The following is an 18059-nucleotide window of genomic DNA, read 5'->3' on the forward strand; positions in this document are numbered from 1 at the left end:
CTAATTCTGATGCAGTTCTCATCCTGCTCCATATAAACCAAGTTCAATACAAGTGCATGATGCTATTTCTCTTTTTCTTTTTTTTTTTTTTTTTTCCACCAGTGGCATCTACTGCTCATCAGCTTCTGGTTTTTTTAAATACTTTTTTAAAGCTCCTTTCCCTTTAGTTTATCCCTGGTAATCATTCAGATACCTGGAATCAAGGAAGAGTATAGCCTTGCATTTACTTTCCCCTTGTGAATCTCTGCCTCCTGATTTTTTAAGCTGGGCACTGTTCACAGCACAGTCCAGATAAAAGTGAAAAGGTTGTGGGTTTTTTCCCTGTTCAAGTAAAGATGTGTGTGTGAATATTTATTTACTACTTCAGCTGTTCCTGACATGATGGGGATAACTGGTATTTTAAATTAACCATGTTAAATCTAAAAAGAAGTAAAGCTTCATGCAGATAATGTCTTTTTAATCAGAGCCCTGCCCTGAGAATTTCTATTTTCTGAGCTTGCTCAGGTCCCTGCATGTGAGAATGGGAATACCCAGCAACCTGAATTTGCTTGAAGAATTTTTGAAGCCATCCAGCAAGTCCCACTCATTCCTCTTTCCTCCCTCTGTGCCCAGAGCCTCCCGGCACTGCGTTAACACATGCATGGAAAAAAAGAAAAATTATAAAAGCTCACCCCTACATTTCATCTGAATGAAATCCAGCTGGTGTATTGACTGCAGTAAAGGTTCACTATCCAGAGTCAGGTCAAACTCAGCAGAGACTTTTGGCTCCAAGGCTCCTTTCACCCACTGCTCCTGAGACACCTGAACACGCTTGATTAGAGCATCCGAAATCTGGAAGAGGACACCAGGATTCCTTGTGATGGAATGGCAGGTGCAGACATCAACAGTGACAGAATGCCTGCCAGAGACAGCACAAAGCAAGCAGAAATGTAACAGCAAAACAGCTGAGGCAGGATCTGCTTGGTTTGGGATCAGGTCCATTTGTGTTTCGTCCTTTTGTCCCATCTTTTCCAGAAAAAAAACTAATCAGTGGTTTGGGGCTACCAGGGAGGTGCCTGGGGCTACCAGGGAGGTAGCAATAAGGAGGGATCTAGGGGGTTATAGAAGGATAAGAAGGAGGGAGGTTTGGGGGTGGTGGGAAAGGAAAATGGGGTGAGGGCCACACCTGAGGAGACAGAGGAAACAGTGGCAATTAAAAATGGAGGGAATAGACAAAATCTAAGACAAAAACGGCCTCATGAGTCCCACTGCTCACAGAACAACTTATTTAGCCCCCTCTGTAGTTCCCCTTCATGCTGGGAACTTCCCTGACACTGTCTCCTACACAGCTCTGCAGTTGGCAGCTGCAGTTTAAAACAGCAAATGCCACCACACCTTTGTCTCCTCCTTTTACTTGAAATGGTCTCCACTTCACCTCTTCTCCTCACCTACACCAAATTCCTCATCCCACTTAATTGTAACCATTTCTGACATCCAACATCCTGGTGTCTCCAGTCTGCTATAAACCACATCCAGTCCTTTCAAGCAGGAATTAAGGAGGTTTTTTTGCAAATGCAAAAATGCAAAAAAAAAGTTTTTTTTGCAAAAATCCCATTTATAAAGACCATGAAGATTGTGTTCTCATCTTTTAAAAAAAAGACCTCATTTTAGGGTAGGAAAGCAAAAATCCCACTTATAAAGATTGTGTATCATGCCTCTGGATGCAGAGTGCCTCTGCACTCTGTTCTCTGCTCTCCTGTTTAAAGGGAGAGGGTTCAACATGAGAGGGTCTCTCCATCCAGCAGAGATGTTCAGGGGAGGCAAGCTGAAAGGAATAAAAATACCAAGTGGGAAGGGATGTGTTTATTTCTCACAGTGAGGATGCTGGTGAGTGTGGCTGTCTGAAGGCATCTGGTCACTGGGACATTCACCTGCCCAGAGAGGTGGTGGAAGCCCCATCCATCCCTGGAAGTTTTTAAGGTCAGGTTGGATGGGGCTTGGAGCAACCTGGGCTGGTGGGAGGTGTCCCTGCACATGCAGGGGTTGGACCTGGATGAGCTTTAAGGTCCCTTCTAACCCAAACCAGTCCATGATCTGAGTTTTTAGTACTAACAGGAGCTGAGGTGAACCTGCTTTAGACATGGAAGAGCCTAATTAGCTAAACCATCCATATTTAGATTTAACTTTCATGTCTTTTCCTTTTTCTTTCTTTTCTCTCAGAGCATCAGAAAGCAAAATACCTGTAAAAAGCCAGAAGGATCATTTTCTTTGATGACTTCCAGGCAGTACTCCATAAGCCCCGTTGACTGGCGAAGCTTCAGGGTGCAGTGATTTATCTGGTCCCAAACAACCTGGGAAGAAAGCATCACTTCAGTTCTGGTGAGTGCCTCAGCTAACAGGGAACCAGATTATTTCAGAAAAGACAACGAATGGAAGAGTGTGTTAAAGCTATGCTTAATTTAGCTGCCATATGGCCATTGCCATCTCTCCATCAGCTACACTCACTGCCTCTGTACTGTAAATACTGATAATTAGCTTGGCAAAATGCTGTGCAGAGGGAATCTCAATTTTCAGAGCAGATAATTGCTCAAAGATCAAGCTCACTCAGGGCAGAAAAAGCACAGAACGTGTTTCTGCATTTGCAGTGTTCTCACTTATAATCACACTTCCATTAAAATGTGAGCTTTTAAAAAATCCTTGTCTTAAGAGGCAAATATTACAGAGGAAAACTGCAGGAGTGGCTCCTTGCAGATTATATTCTCTTTCTTTATAGTCTCTTCACAATTTCCCATTGATCCTACTCTGCTTGAGGACACATGGGTCAGATTAAGAAATAAAACAGCCATATCTCATTTCTGCAGCTTTGGAACTTGATTCTGCCATGGGCAAGACCTGGCAGTGCTGTGTTTGACAGCCCAGTTCCTGAGGCACAACAGGAATAAACCACAAAATTAGGTGTACTGCTGCTGGTACCTCCCAAGTGTTGGTTCTTGTTCAGCAGAGGGGGTTTAAAATGCTGATCTCTGTTAGATTTTATTCGTTTGCCATGTTAGATGGTTTGCTTCAATTTTTCCTTCTGCCTGAATGTTACTTGGCATTATAATCATAAAATCCTAGAATGGGCTGGGTTGGAAGGGACCTCAGAGCTCATCAAGTCCAACCCTTGATCCACTCCCGCTGCAGTTCCCAGCCCATGGCACTGAGTGCCACATCCAGGCTCTTTTGAAATATCTCCAGGGATGGAGAATCCACCCCTTCCCTGGGCAGCCCATTCCAATGGCTGAGCACCCTCTCTGCAAAGAATCCTTTCCTAATATCCAACCTAAACCTCCCCTGGCAGAGCTGAAGCTCTGCCAGGGGAGGTTTAGGTTGGATATTAGGAAAAAATTCTTTAGTCTGTGCCCTCTTATCCTACTGATATCTGCCTGACCCCCCCCTGGCTCCAACCTCCTTTCAGGGAGTTGGAGAGAGTGATGAGGTCTCCCCTGAGCCTCCTCTTCTCCAGCCTCAACACCCCCAGCTCCCTCAGCCCTTCCTCACAGGACTTGTGCTGGATCCCTTCCCAGCCTCCTTGCTCTTCTCTGGACCTGCTCCAGCACCTCAATCTCCTTCCTGAGCTGAGGGGCCCAGAACTGGACACAGGACTCAAGCTGTGGCCTCCCCAGGGCTGAGCACAGGGGCAGAATCCCTTCCCTGGACCTGCTGGCCACGCTGTTCCTGAGCCAGCCCAGGATGCCATTGGCCTTCTTGGCCACCTGGGCACACTGCTGGCTCATGGTCACCTTCCTGGCAATCCAATACCTCAGGATCACAGATGCAGTTCAGTGTCTCAAGAAATGTGTCTATTCAAACATTTCCTGTCACTTTCTGCAACCATTTGTGGCTTTCTCCTCCCCACCCCTCTTTACTGCAGTTCTTTAATATCCTTTAATATTTGGAGGTGGTATCTCTGAATTTCAGAGGTCTGAAGAGACACCAAAGCCCCAACATTTTATTTGGGCAGGTGGTCCTGCAACCCAACCCACACAGAAATTTCCCTGCTAAACACCTCTCCAAAGAGAGCCCCAGGCCACCAGATAAACAAAGACTGATTCAACAAACCCCTGAAGAATAAATATGTCTCATTTTAAGCACATCAGCCCAACACCACCCAACTGAGCTGCTAACTTTAGGCTTGGCCACTTGGGATTTTTGTGATGAAGGGCTCAGAACTTGACAAACCCCCAGGTACCAGGAGCTGCTCCCAGGTGATGGGGTTGTGCTCACCTTCAGCTTGTGCTCCCGTTCTTTGGTCACCTTTGTGAGCAGCTTTGCCTTCTGTCTGGTTAAGGCATCAACCAAGGCATCACACTGAGCAACCAGACAGGCTTCATAGTCCAGCCCATTCTCCTAGAAGAAGAAGGTGATAACACACATAAAAGAAAGTCTATTTTTTACAGCTTATTGCTCACTCTTACCTGGTTTTTCTAGTCAGAAAATATTTCCTTTCAAGACCTTGGCATTTCTCTTGCCCTCCTGACTTGATTATGGCTGTGCCAGCAAGAGCTGCATGCTCTGAAATGAAAGGGGAAGGGGGAAGGAACACCACAAGTGGGCTTATTTCAAACCTTGATTTACTGGCACTTCCCTGACAACAGATGTAGCATAACAGAATGTACAAGCAAAACCTGACACAGTGCATATAGATATATAAGAGGGTTCTGCCCCATTCTGTTGTAATTATCCCACTGTGGCAACTCTGAAATCACTACACTATGGCAATTAGAATTATGGGCCAGAATCTCCAGGCTTATTACAAGGAAATTAATCAGCTACAAAGCCCTGAAATTTTGTGTATTGCTTCAAATATTTTTTTTTTTAACAGCTAGCATTTGGAACTGGAGGCATGCATTTCATGAGCTTTAAAAAAAAACAAAAAAAAAAGAAAAGAAAGACACAGCAGGTTTTTATTCACATTGTGGTAAAAGTCTCTGCCAGGCAGAGTCCAGCATTTGGGAAATAAAACCCTTGTACCCAGTGAGCCTTGCTAGGTTCTGGGTACCATAAGGGTTTGTTTGGGCAGGTGGTCCTGCAATCCAAACCACACACAAATTTCACTGATAAACACCTCTCAAAAGAGGTGACCCAGCAATGGGGAATAAAAACCATGTTACCAGAGAATCCCCAAAAACCTGAGCAGATGGCATGGCAAGGTCCTGAGCTGCCCCTCCTCCAGGGAATGGCTTTCTCTGGAAGTGATGCTGGAGCACACATTCAAAAGAAGATACTCCCTCACTGCCTCTGCTTGTGAGACCAGAAGAAAGCTGTGCTGGCAGCTTTCCTCCCAGATAAGAAAAATAGAAGATAAAATGAGTGAGGGGGGTGGCACAGGTTGCCCAGGGAAGCTGTGGCTGCCCCATCCCTGGAAATGCTCAAGTCCAGGCTGGATGGGGCTCGGAGCACCCTGGGCTGGGGGAGGTGTCCCTGCCCATGGGGTTGGGACTGGATGAGCTTTAAGGTCCCTTCCACCCCAAACCATTCCAGGATTCTATGATGATTCCATGAAATGTGAGATTCTAAACATGTGCTGAAGGAGAAGCCTTGGAAAGTCATGGAAAGTCACCACCCCCCCCTAACTCCTTGCTAGCTCTCAGCTCTTCCAGTTACACTTTTCTCTCCCATTCCTTGCTCTGTCACCATTCTCTGGAAAGCAAAACCTTCACTTTCCTGCATTCCCTTCCCTCATCCTGGTCTCCAGCTGGATGATCCCTCATCTCAGAGGGATGCAGGCTCACCCTTCTCTGAGAGGTCCCCAATGCAGCCCTAGCCCTGCCAGCAGGATGGGTGGGTGGGAGGAGAGACACCAGACAGCTCAGTTACTGCTCACAGCTTTCTCTTTATTTTTCCTGTTTGCATCCCTCCCTCCTTGCCTTGTTTCAGCCCCAATTCCCCCCCTTAAGTCAGCTCCCACCCAGCCAAAGTGATGCTTTGTGTACAGATCCTGCTCCATCATTTCTCTCCTCGTTTTCTCTTCACACATCAAGCTGGAGGGGGGGGTCTGGAGAGGAAGCATCTTTCAAGTGAGAAAGGATGAAATTGTGGCAGCAGATGGGAAAATGTGGAAATCAGCTAATGACAGCAACAAGGAAGGAACAGAGGTAATGAGGAACGAGCAGTTTCTGGGAAGAAGAGACCATAAGATTAAAAAGTGACCTTAGATAGGAGAGGGAAAGGGAGGGGGGAAAAAAAAGGAAAAGAAAAAGAAAGAAAAGAAAGAAAAGAAAGAAAAGAAAGAAAAGAAAGAAAAAAAGAAAAAAAGAAAAAAAGAAAAAAGAAAAAAAAGAAAAAAAGAAAAAAGAAAAAAAGAAAAAAAAGAAAAAAAGAAAAAAAGAAAAAAAGAAAAGAAAGAAAAGAAAGAAAAAAAGAAAAAAAGAAAAAGAGGAAGGAAGGAAGGAAGGAAGGAAGGAAGGAAGGAAGGAAGGAAGGAAGGAAGGAAGGAAGGAAGGAAGGAAGGAAGGAAGGAAGGAAGGAAGGAAGGAAGGAAGGAAGGAAGGAAGGAAGGAAGGAAGGAAGGAAGGAAGGAAGGAAGGAAGGAAGGAAGGAAGGAAGGAAGGAAGGAAGGAAGGAAGGAAGGAAGGAAGGAAGGAAGGAAGGAAGGAAGGAAGGAAGGAAGGAAGGAAGGAAGGAAGGAAGGAAGGAAGGAAGGAAGGAAGGAAGGAGGAGGGAGGGAGGGAGGGAGGGAGGAGGAGGAAGGGAGGAAGGGAGGAAGGGAGGAAGGGAGGAAGGGAGGAAGGGAGGAAGGGAGGAAGGGAGGAAGGGAGGAAGGGAGGAAGGGAAAGAAAGAGAGAGAGAAAAAAGAGAGAAAGAGAGAAAGAGAGAGAAAGAGAGAAAGAGAGAAAGAGAGAAAGAGAGAAAGAGAGAAAGAGAGAAAGAGAGAAAGAGAGAAAGAGAGGAGAAGAGAGAAAGAGAGAAAGAGAGAAAGAGAGAAAGAAAGAAAGAAAGAAAGAAAGAAAAGAAAGAAAGAAAGAAAGAAAGAAAGAAAGAAAGAAAGAAAGAAAGAAAGAAAGAAAGAAAGAAAGAAAGAAAGAAAGAAAGGAAAAAGAAAGAAAGAAAGAAAGAGAAAGAAGAAAAAAGAAAAAAGAAAAAAAGAAAAAAGAAAAAAAGAAAAAAAGAACGAAGAAAGAAAAAAGAAAGAAGAAAGAAGAAAGAAGAAGAAAAAAAAAGAAGATGAAAAAAAAGGGGAAAAAAAAAAAAGAAAAAAAAAGAGGGGAAATAAAGATATCTGCAAATAGAAGTAGATTATGAATTTGCAAACTGCCCCAGGCAAGGTAAAAGAACAGCTCCTGGTGGCTCTGGCAAAGCCAGAGAGGAGACAAAGGGTGCAGATGGGTGTCTGGTCAGCTGTGCATTGGGATGGGTTAATATGATGTCTATATTGCTCCTTCTTTTGTGCAAACACACGTTTTAGAGGCATTTTTGCTGAGGGGTAAATGTCTGTATGTGTGTGGCACCCATCACAAGAGAAAGAGAAATAAATAGAAAATAACCTGCTAGAAATAGAAATAACCTGCTCTGAGATCCAGGGTTCTGGGTATAAATATAAACATGAAGGCTACAGCTCTTCCCCCCAAATAACAGCCCAAGAATTGGGTTTTTTTGTCCAGATTCCAATAAGAAGACCAGCTCAGGACATATTTAATCCCTTTCCTCTCAGACCAAACCTGCCAGCCAGGAGCACCCCTGGGTGCTTGAGCATCCCCTGGGGAGAATGCAGTTTGTCACCCACCAAAAAACCTCATTAAGGGTTAATTTTGGGGGTGATTGCCTCAGATCTGTGCCACATTTTGCTTAGGAATCCATATGGAGCTGATTAATCCTTGCTGGAAATTGATGTCCTGGCCACGTGAGGGTCACATCCAGCTTTGGGGCCAGGCATGCCTGATGTTAAAGGGTGACTGCTGGGTACAATTCCTTCTTTTGAGTTCATCTCTAGCATTTTAAGCTGTGAGCATCACCTAAAAAATGGCCTGGGGTCTTTGCATGTAATGGTAGCAGCTCCCTAAAGCAGAGCAGTTTTACTGGAACACATGAAAGGATTTTCAGCATAGTCATAAATAGTTGTATTAGGCCACTTTTTTTTTTTTTTTTTTTTTTTTTTTTTTTTTTTTTTTTTTTTTTTTTTTTCAGGAGAGAAAAATACATTTTTCATGGGGCAAGATGACTCAAGAAAAGACTGGTGAGATCATACTCCTTTGGATGAGTTTGCCCATCCTAAAATAGCTGAAAATGAAGACACCTCAATGATGAGCTACATCTCACTTTTAAACAGGTAAAGCTGGATGAAAAAAACCTTACACTGGGTCTAAAACATGCCAGTCAGTGGCTTCACACCAGTTTCTTACAATTAGATTTGCTTTTTTTAAAAAAAAAAAACACAATTTCCCCAACTTTTTTGTTTCCTTTCCCACAGAAGAGGGTGAAGATGGGGATTGCCCTGTGGCAACCTGGGATCTGGGGCAGCTTTTGGGGTCCACATTCCCCATCTGGAGTGCAAAGTGGAATCTTAATGATTCAATTCTAAGCCAGGAACAGATTTTTGAACTTCTCTGACTTTCTGATAGTCCCAGGAACAGGACTTGCTTGTTGATGAGAGGTGAGCAAGCAGCAGAGCAAATAATGTATTTTCCAGAGAAAATTCAGTGCCAGAGAGCACCTCTGCTGTGGTTAATCCTTCCTCCAGCACACTGTGAAGCTCAAACTACATCTGCACACTTCCAGACACACTCTGCAGGGCAAGAAAAACCTTGAGGATCCTCTGACCTTCAGCCCTGACAAACCTAAATTTGGTTTGAAAATGGGACTCGTTACACTGGGGGGGTTGTGCCCTCAATTACTGCACTCCCCAGGAGCCCTTTTCTGACATTTAAAGCTGCCCAATTATAGGCAGGAAAATATCTTCTGCCTCAATAAATGACCACATTGATTTTTGTAGGGTTTGTTTCTCCTATTTTTTTTTTTTTTTTTTTTTTTTTTTTTGGCTTCCTACAGAGGTTGAGCGGGCTCTGTCCGGAAATGGGGACATTTTTAGAAAATGTAAGACTGGAAAACAAGCAGTAAATTTTGAATGTCTTACAAAGAGAACTTCTAAATGTCCAACTGAAGTAATTGCAGGCAGGAAGGAGCCTGACTGATGGATCCAATCAATATTAATCAACACAGCTCAGATGTCCAGTGGTGAGCATCAGCTCCTTGCCATAAACAGCAAAGGATGAAGATGCTGAGAAGGGTTTACAGGCACTGTTTGATGGATAATTTTGCCCAGCAAACCCCTCCAAGAAAGGTCAGGTGATTCCCAGATAGATAAGAGCAGCACAAGTGATAAAGTCATCAAATAAATTATTCACTCAGTTTTATTGATGACTGTAGTATCAAACCAGCTAATCTTCTACACTTATTGTAAAATAAAAAAAACTTATTGTGCATGTGTGAGACTTTAGATTCTGTTTCTAGGAATCCAACAGCTGCTGGATTTCTCAAGTCTCCAGGGCTGGCTTTGGAGATAGGAAGGTAAAGAAAGCATTAGAAAACATGTGCTTACATCTAAAATTCTTCAGATTTTTTCCTCTGATGGTTCGTAAGATTGTCTTCAAATTATTGTGCAACAAAATAAGTTTTTTTAATGCAGTGACATGAAAAGATATATATTTGATTCCCAGAAAGATAAGAGCAGCACAAGTGATAAAGTCATCAAATAAATTATTCACTCAGTTTTATTGATGACTGTAGTATCAAACCAGCTAATCTTCTACACTTACCTGGATCTGCTGCAATAAATTTTTCAGCTGGACCAGAAATTCTTTAGCTTCCTTTGCTTTATCTGAAACACCATTTAAAGCCTGAGACAGCTGTGCCTGCAAGAAAAAACAAAAAAGGGGGGTTAAAAAGGAAAAATTAGAGATAAAATGCAAATGTGTTTCTTACTAATCCTTGGGTTTGATGATTAATAATGTGCTAAAAGGCTTCCTGTATTCTTAAACACATGGAGTGTTTGTGCTGGAAAAGAATTGTTAAGATTTTAGTTGTAATAAGACTTAATAAAGGTGAAATATGCATGTGGGGGCAGTCAAGTGTCTGTACATTCCAATTTATTGCAATAAGTCAAAATACCTTTCTTGAAGACAGCTGCCCACATATATAAGGAGATAATAGTCTTACACTTCCACAGTAGCATCTGTTAAGCTGAAAAATCCCCAAAATGCTTTCCAAAATGGCACTTTTTGGGGTTTTTTTTTTCATCAAAGCCTAAATTCTTTACAAATGTGGAAGGACTTTTGAAGATAAATCTGCATTTCCAGGCTTCACAGCAACATCCCTTTGGGGCTCCTGTTTCCCATGCTCAGACCAAAACCAAAAGGTTGAATATTTCTGGAAAAGCTGGGAAAAAAACCCTTCCTCTGACTTTTGACTGGGAGATATATGGAATTTGTAAGTCCACACTGAAGACAGAACCTCCCCTTTCCTCAGCTGAGACCTCTAAACAGAACCAGGGGCTTCCAGGATGGGAAGAAAGAGCAGTTCTGCCCTCAGCTACCCAGCCATGGAAATTACTGCTAATTGCCAGAGCTCAGTTAATTACCCTCCCCAAATGAATGTGACCACTGACATCAGGAAATGGAAGTTTCTTTGGCACCATCAGGCTCTGAGAAGGCTGCTGCCTCTCCTTTCATTCCTGCCTGGAGACAGAACCTGACCAGAACTCCTGGAACTCATCCCCACTCATCCTCTGCTTCCCTCTTGCTCTTGGATGGAAGGAAATTACTCCATCCCTAAAAAGGGCAGAGATTTCTTCTTTATCTTGCCACAGTTTTGAGTTTACCTCCTGCCTGAATGTTTTCTCCTCATCCTCCCCTTGTGCCTCCTCATTCATGCAGGACAGAAAAGGGTTCCTGGGCACTTTGAAGCCCAGCAGGATCTTTCCCCCCAGCCAAACCTCCCAGGGAAGTGGGTACCAACCCTGCCTATGAGCTGGGGTGGAATTAAAGAGAAAAAAGCCATATAAGGGGTTTTCTCCTTTTCACACTTTTTTTCCCCCTTTTTAGCCCCATCAAAGGTTTTCAATTAATGCTAAATTTGAAGCTAAAATGTGTTTTCCTGTAACTCACTGGTACCAAATGTAAGGGAAAGACACATTCCTGCATTTCTTTCTCAATATTGGAATATTTACCATTATTTTTACACCAACCCTTCTCACTGCACAAAAATTTCAAGAGCTGATGTTTGACATGAATGCTGCCCAAGCAGCAAACTCCAGGTCCTGGCAAGGGTCAGAGCAGACAACCAGGACTTCAGCTCAGCTCCCCTCATGTTTTCCAGAGGTTAAAGCCCATCCCTGATTGTGCTTCCAGCTGCATCCCCAAGGCACAGCTGAGCCTTTGGTTTGTCAGGTGGATGCAGGACAGGGAAGTGGATGGAGAGGAGGAAAAAATGAAATAAGTGGCAAAAGCACAGCATGCTCTGCCATTACCTGGCCTGCCCAAACTGTCCCAGGGAGACAAGGGCTCCTTTTTTCCCAACCCAACCCCATGGTTGGTCCCAACAAAAGCAAAGCTTCCGCTTTTCCCACACCTGCCCCAGCTCCCCAATTATCTCCAAGTGCATTTCACCAGGCAAGAAAAGCCAAAATTTCTAGGTGGGCATCACCAGGTAGAAACCTGAATCACTCTGCAGAGGGACTGGAATTGCAGGGATTGTTCTGGAGGCAAACTCTGGGAGCAAAGAGCTGCCATAGGAACTCAGCTGTGTCATTGTTCAGAGGGCTCAGAAGCAAATTCCTGTTCATTAGAACCTGTGGCTGCATTAACACAACTGAGGAAAAGATCAGTTTTCCATTTCTGAAAACTGATTAGAGCTAATAGCCCTGTTTTGGGGTTGTTTTTTGGGTTTTTTTGGGTTTTTTCCCAAGCTTTTGTAAAAGCTGCCTTACAAAGCAGTGGAATTTAGTCATGCACACATTAGATTCAAATGGAGCTCCATGACTAAGCCCCCAGGAAACCAACCAGGCCATTAAAAATGCCCTGGACACCCAGAGCAACCTTTTGTGCTGCAGAAATGCTGAGGGGAACAAGCTGAAAAGCTACAACAATGACTCCAACAATCAGGAACTCCTGACAAACCCTTCTGCAGGGTGTTATCTTTAATACCTGTCTCACAGCCAAGGGTGAGGATGCTGGAGATGGATCCCAAGTTTCTATCAACCACAGGAATGGAGAGATAGCAAGGGGGAGTAATTAAACCCAGATGAACATGGGAGACTGATGCTTCCTTTGATTTTAGAAAATTAATCAGATTATGCTTTTTCTTTTAATCTTTTTTATGCTTTTTTTTTTTTTTATCCTTTTTCAACCTTACAGTTCATGCTCATTTAACTTGGTTCCCCTCCACCTCTCTTTAGCAGCAAAGCTGTTGATGAGATATAAGCTTGTCCTGGTGATGAGTTCTGAAAAAAACCCACAGGATTTTGGGGAACACAACTCTTTAGGCCAGAGAATAAAAGCAGGCACTTGACAGCCTGTCCTTCACACATCTACCCAGTGGCTTTTTCCAGTGCTCTGCTGTGCATTTAGACACCTGTAAACCTCCAGAATGGGCAGAGCTGAAATGTACCCATCATCATCCCTGGTGTTGGAAGGTCCAAAGTCCTCCCTACCAACCTCCATCTGCCAAGGTTGTCACTGTTCTTGCTCTGAAGACCCCAAAAGACTTCACTTTGGTAGAAGGCTTGATTTAACAACCTCAAACTGCTGGTCCAGATGCATTTTTCATGCACGTGGATACAATGAAACCCAAATGTGTGGTAGATTTTCACAGACTGACACCATCAGGACCCTGCTGTTACTCTGCACCCTTTTTAATTTCTCTGTAGGAGAAGTTCCAGCAATGGAAAGGGGGAATTTGCCCCATTACCAGGGGCCAACCACCCCAATGCAGCTTTCATGGCAGCAAAACAGCTGGGGGTAAATGTCCTTTTTCACTGCATGCTCTGCAGACACTGTTAAAAAAAAAAATAAATGTCTGAAGTTTGGTGTTTTGGGATGAAACTGAGGGGTGAGGAGCTCTGGAAGGTGAAGAATATCAGCCAGGGGCCTTCCAAGGAGATAAGCAGGTGCTTATCAGCTGCTGCTGAACAACCTGGAGTCTGTCAAATTTCCTGAGCTAAGAACAATCATGGACAAAACCTTCCAGCTATGCCTGGAGCATCTGGAGAAAACACAGAAAATGTGAATTACACTTGGCATACCACTCAATGGAAGTAATTTATGGCTTGGCCAAAGTAACTGGAGGTAATAAACTTGTAGAAATTGCTGTGTCTGAGAACTATTTCTAAGCAGAAGTATCTAATTCCAAAACAGTTTATCTGAACAAATGGATGATTTAGGCTGTCTGGCTATATGGTTCCATTATATTTACTTTCTGCCAAGCTCATTGTTCTGGGGAAAATAATATTCACAAGAAGACAATTTTAGAGGCTGCAAATTAGTTAATTTTGAGTACTTTTTTTCTTTCACCAGAATTTTCACATTGATTGAGTCTGTAAATCAAAAAAAATTCCATCCTGTGATAGTTTTGGTCCCATAAAAAGTGCAGAAAAAGTACAAACCACTTGTTCACTCTTTTGACAAGATTTGACAGTAGGATAGGGAGAAAATGAGTGACTGAACTCTGATCACACTGGAGTTTATCACATCATTCAAAAAGGCATCAAACATTTTAACTCAAGGCAGAACATAATACAGCACTCTCCAAAATATCAATCATGCCTGAACAGTGAACTCTCATTAAAATAATTCTGCTGAGAGGTGGAGTTTGCCATTGGCAGAGGCATCAACACCTGAAAATTTGGAAACTGCACCTTCTGGGCCAAGAGAGCTTCTCCTCTGCCCATCATAGCAGAGAGGAGATGGCTGAGCCCATGGCAGGGTGTTCAAACTGAAACAAGAACTGGAAAATTTGTTTTTCTTGGATGGACAAGCTCTGAAGAGTACCCCAAGGAGCATGGGGTTTTTTTTGAATCTTAAAATCAAACCCCAATTTTTTGCCTTGACCAATGTCTTAGGTCAACTTGTGCTCAACCACTCCATGGCTGAGGGGTGATGAGGCCAATCTTGATTTTGTCCTTACCTGCTGTGTCTGAAAGGATCTCTCTCTGCTTCTTTTACTGCTGACTGTAAAGTTAGAAGAAGGGAATCCTGTGCTGGGAAGCTCTTTGCTCAACTGGGGGAGAACTCCTTTACCCCAGTACAGAGCAAGCTGCATGGGACTGGTCTCAACACTCAGGTCTTAAAGTCCCTTCTGTATTTTTATATGTATTAGCTAATCTTTTTTTTCCAGGATCTGAAGTTCTTAGCAAGTGCTAACTTCAAACACTCTTTCAGCTTCGAAGGTCATGTCTTGCTCTGTATTCAAACAGCTGCAAAATCTTGTGTTTAAGGAGGAAATCGTGGACATGTCACCCAGCAGCTCTACCAGGCCTTGGCAGATGGGTCTTGGGTCTTACCAGGGGGGGCTGAGAAGCACCACTTGCAGGGAAGCATGCACCAGGCCATGGCTTCATGGGAATAAGAAAATCTTAGATTTTTCTAAGTTTCCCAGACCCCAACCACCCCACAGGTCTGTACTCATCTCTGTGTCATGAAGGGGCCCACCAACACATCCCTCCCGGCCTCCTTGGGAACTGAATGGGAAGGGAAACCTCTCTGAGGATCAGGAGACAACATGGTGCCCCAGGATCCTGTCCCAAACATTTGTGTGGCTCCTTGAGGCGTGGTGGGAAAGGGTTGTGGCAGCTTGCACTGAATCCCAGGTGAAAAGGGGGGGGGGTGACAGGCAACAGTGCCCACCCTGTCTCCTGCTGCCACCTCTGAGGGGATGAGATGGCCAAAGACCCTGTGGTGGGCAAACAAGTTAGAACCATAGAATCCTAGAATGGGCTGGATTGGAAGGGACCTCAGAGCTCATCAAGTCCAACCCTTGATCCACTCCCGCTGCAGTTCCCAGCCCATGGCACTGAGTGCCACATCCAGGCTCTTTGGAAATATCTCCAGGGATGGAGAATCCACCCCTTCCCTGGGCAGCCCATTCCAATGCCTGAGCACCCTCTGCAGAAATAAATTCTTTCTAATGTCCAACCTAACCCTCCCCTGGCACAACTTGAGACCTTTTGTGCCCTCTTGTCTTGCTGAGAGTTGCCTGGGAAAAGAGCCCAACCCCCCCCTGGCTCCAACCTCCTTTCAGGGAGTTGGAGAGAGTGATGAGGTCTCCCCTGAGCCTCCTCTTCTCCAGCCTCAACACCCCCAGCTCCCTCAGCCCTTCCTCACAGGACTTGTGCTGGATCCCTTCCCAGCCTCCTTGCTCTTCTCTGGACCTGCTCCAGCACCTCAATCTCCTTCCTGAGCTGAGGGGCCCAGAACTGGACACAGGACTCAAGCTGTGGCCTCCCCAGGGCTGAGCACAGGGGCAAAAGTTGGTGAGATGGACCCGCTCATCCCTGAGGGGAGGTGAGGCCAGCCCGGGGGGAGGGAGCCCTCCTAACCCAGGAGGGGCTGTGGGGTTTGTCAAGTAGTCAGGAAGCACCCAAAAGCACCGAGGGGCAAAAAAATCCGGGAGGATGACGGACACGAAGCATCCTCCCATCCCACAGACTCCACCCCGGGGGTAGGCACCGGGAGGCAGGAACCCCGGGGCTGAGCATCACCCTGAGGTGAGGTGGGGACTCACCTTGTGCTGCTTCCACATGGCACCCAGGGCTTTCACGTCGTGCTTGCCGTGCCTGCCCTCCTCCAGGCACTGGTAGCAGACGGGGCTGCGGCAGCTCACGCAGTACATGCTGTAGTTCTCCAGATCGTGCTCAGCGCAGGTCGGCACTTTGCGGCCTCCACCCCCCCCTTTCCCACCACCACCTCCTCCTCCTCCTCCTCCATCACCGCCGTCACCTCCACCTCCTCCGGGAGCTCCGGGCTGTCCGGGCGGTGGAACCAGGCGGTGCTTAGCGAAAGGTCCCCGGGCCGGGTGACAACGGAGCTGGCAGGAGGAGCAGTAGAGCACTTCGCATTGCTCGCAGAAAGCGGTGGCCGGTTCGGGGGGGTTGCGGTCGCAGAGCTGGCACTTGGCGGCGGCGGCGGCGGCGCGGCCATGCTGGTACCGCTGCACGATGGCCTCCAGGAGGCGATTGCGCTGGAAGCCGCGGAGGCCGCGATGGTCGAGGGATGCGCTCCGGTGGCACTGCGGGCAGGTGAGGGAGGAGCTGGCGGAACCCCGCGAAGCCCCCCCCCGCCGCCGCCGCCGCCGCCGCCGCTCCCGGAGGTGCCGGTACAAGCGGCAGGACCCGCACGCCGTTGGGGGATTTGAGGCTGGGGGTGTAGGAGCCGTAGCCGCTGTCGGTCTCGCTGTGCAGGCTCAGTTTGTCCGCGTGGTCCCCGCCGCCGCCCGCCGCGCACTCCGAGTCCAAACAAGAGGCGGAACCGGCGGTAGCTCCCGGTATCGGTCCCGGTCCAGGTCCCGGCGCGGCGGTGGCGGCTGCGTGCGGTGCGGTGCCCCGGGGATGGAGCATGGGCGGCAGGTGCTGCTCGCTCTCCGGGGTCTGCACGGCGATGGTGCGGGCGCAGGGCAGGCAGACATTGTGCGAGCAGGGCAGGATGATGGGCTCCCGGTAAAGAGAACCGCACACCGGGCACTTCAGCTCCTCTTCCATGGCCGCGGCTTTGTGTGCGGGACCCGGGAGCGGGGCTCAGGCGGGAGGAGCGGGGTCGCTGCCGCCCATTCCCCCCATCCCCTCCGCTGCCTTCCGAACCGGTTTGAGGGCCCCGGGGTGAGGCCGGGAGGGATCCGGCTCCGGGACCCGCCGGTTCAGCACCCGCAGGCTGCAGACAGCTCCGAGAAGCGGGGCCGGGCCGGACCGGGACCGGAGGTACCGCCGTGGGGTTGGGGGGGGGTTCGGCGAGGGCAAAGCTCCACACCGGCTGCGTCCGGGGCTCGACGGGGCTGTTGGAAGGTTGGTGGTATAGAGTAATCATATATGGGGAGGGGAGGGCGGGAGGAGGAGGAGGGAGGGCAGGAGAGGGAAGGGGCGGGAGGAGTCCGTTCCAGCAAATAAATGATCGCTCGCTCGCTCCGGTTAAGGACGGCGAAAACAATATTTAAAGGAACTCTCTGCAGCGGGGTCTCGGGGTGTTTAAGTCACGCCATTGTTTGGGGAGAAGGGAGGGGGGGTTCTCTTACCCCTCGTAGCCCTTTCTGGTCTCCCCGAGGAAAGGAGGGAGGAGGATGTTGGCCAAGAAACTGAGAGTTTCTCCTGCGAGGTGATCTGATGCAAGCGAGGTGATCCGAATGGCAGAGGGAAGAATGAAAAAAAAAAGAGGAAAAAAGGAAAAACAAAGAAGGAAAAAGAAAAATGAAAAGAAAAAGAAAAAAGAAAAAAAGTAAAAAAGGAAAAGAAAAGAAAAAAAAGGAAAAAGAAGGAAAAAGAAAAAAGAAAAATAAAAAAAAAGGAAAAAAAACGAAAAAGAAAAAAAAGAAGGAAAAAGAAGAAAAAAGAAAAAAGAAAAGGAAAAAGGAAAAGGAAAAGGAAAAGAGAAAGAGAAAGAGAAAGAGAAAGAGAAAGAAAAAGAAAGGGAAAAAGAAAAAGAAAAAGGAAAAAGAGAAAGAGAAAGAAAAAAAAAGAAAAGATAAAAAAAAAGGGTTAAAAAGCCTGGTCAGGGAGATGTGCAGCACCACCCCAGTGCTGGTCCCGCACCCCCAACCCAATTGGGCTGCCAGGATAAAGCAGAGGTGATGGCTGAGAGTTTATGAACCGAAAATAAGCATCCTCAGAAGAAAGAAAGAAAGCAGCAGTGGGAAATCCCCCATCTGTTTTGTTTACTCTGCATATGCTGAGCGTGGATGTCACTGGTTTATTTTCATAGTGAAGTGACTACACATAAGAGTGGTTTCACTGCTTTGGGGGTTGTTGGTTTTTTTTTTTTTCCTAATTCATCAATCTCGTTTAAAAGCCAGGTCTGTATTGACTTCAGTTCTATCAGTAAATCCTGATTTTTTTGTTTGTTTTA

The 18059-nt window shown here is 46.2% G+C and overlaps 1 protein-coding gene across 1 annotated transcript in view; it reads right to left on the reverse strand.

Moving 5' to 3' along the window:
- The window catches only part of TRIM67 (tripartite motif containing 67), a 39178-nt gene extending 22230 nt beyond the window's left edge, over positions 1–16948 (reverse strand). The window contains 6 exon segments of the mRNA XM_071738913.1: positions 672–831; positions 2220–2330; positions 4246–4368; positions 9774–9869; positions 15733–16287; positions 16289–16948. Coding sequence (XP_071595014.1) covers positions 672–831; positions 2220–2330; positions 4246–4368; positions 9774–9869; positions 15733–16287; positions 16289–16705 — 1462 coding nt within the window. The 5' untranslated portion in view covers positions 16706–16948.
- Positions 16949–18059: the final 1111 nt, after the last annotated feature.

The sequence above is a fragment of the Heliangelus exortis genome, chromosome 3 (genome assembly GCF_036169615.1).
Source record: "Heliangelus exortis chromosome 3, bHelExo1.hap1, whole genome shotgun sequence".
In the NCBI taxonomy this organism is placed as follows: domain Eukaryota; kingdom Metazoa; phylum Chordata; class Aves; order Apodiformes; family Trochilidae; genus Heliangelus; species Heliangelus exortis.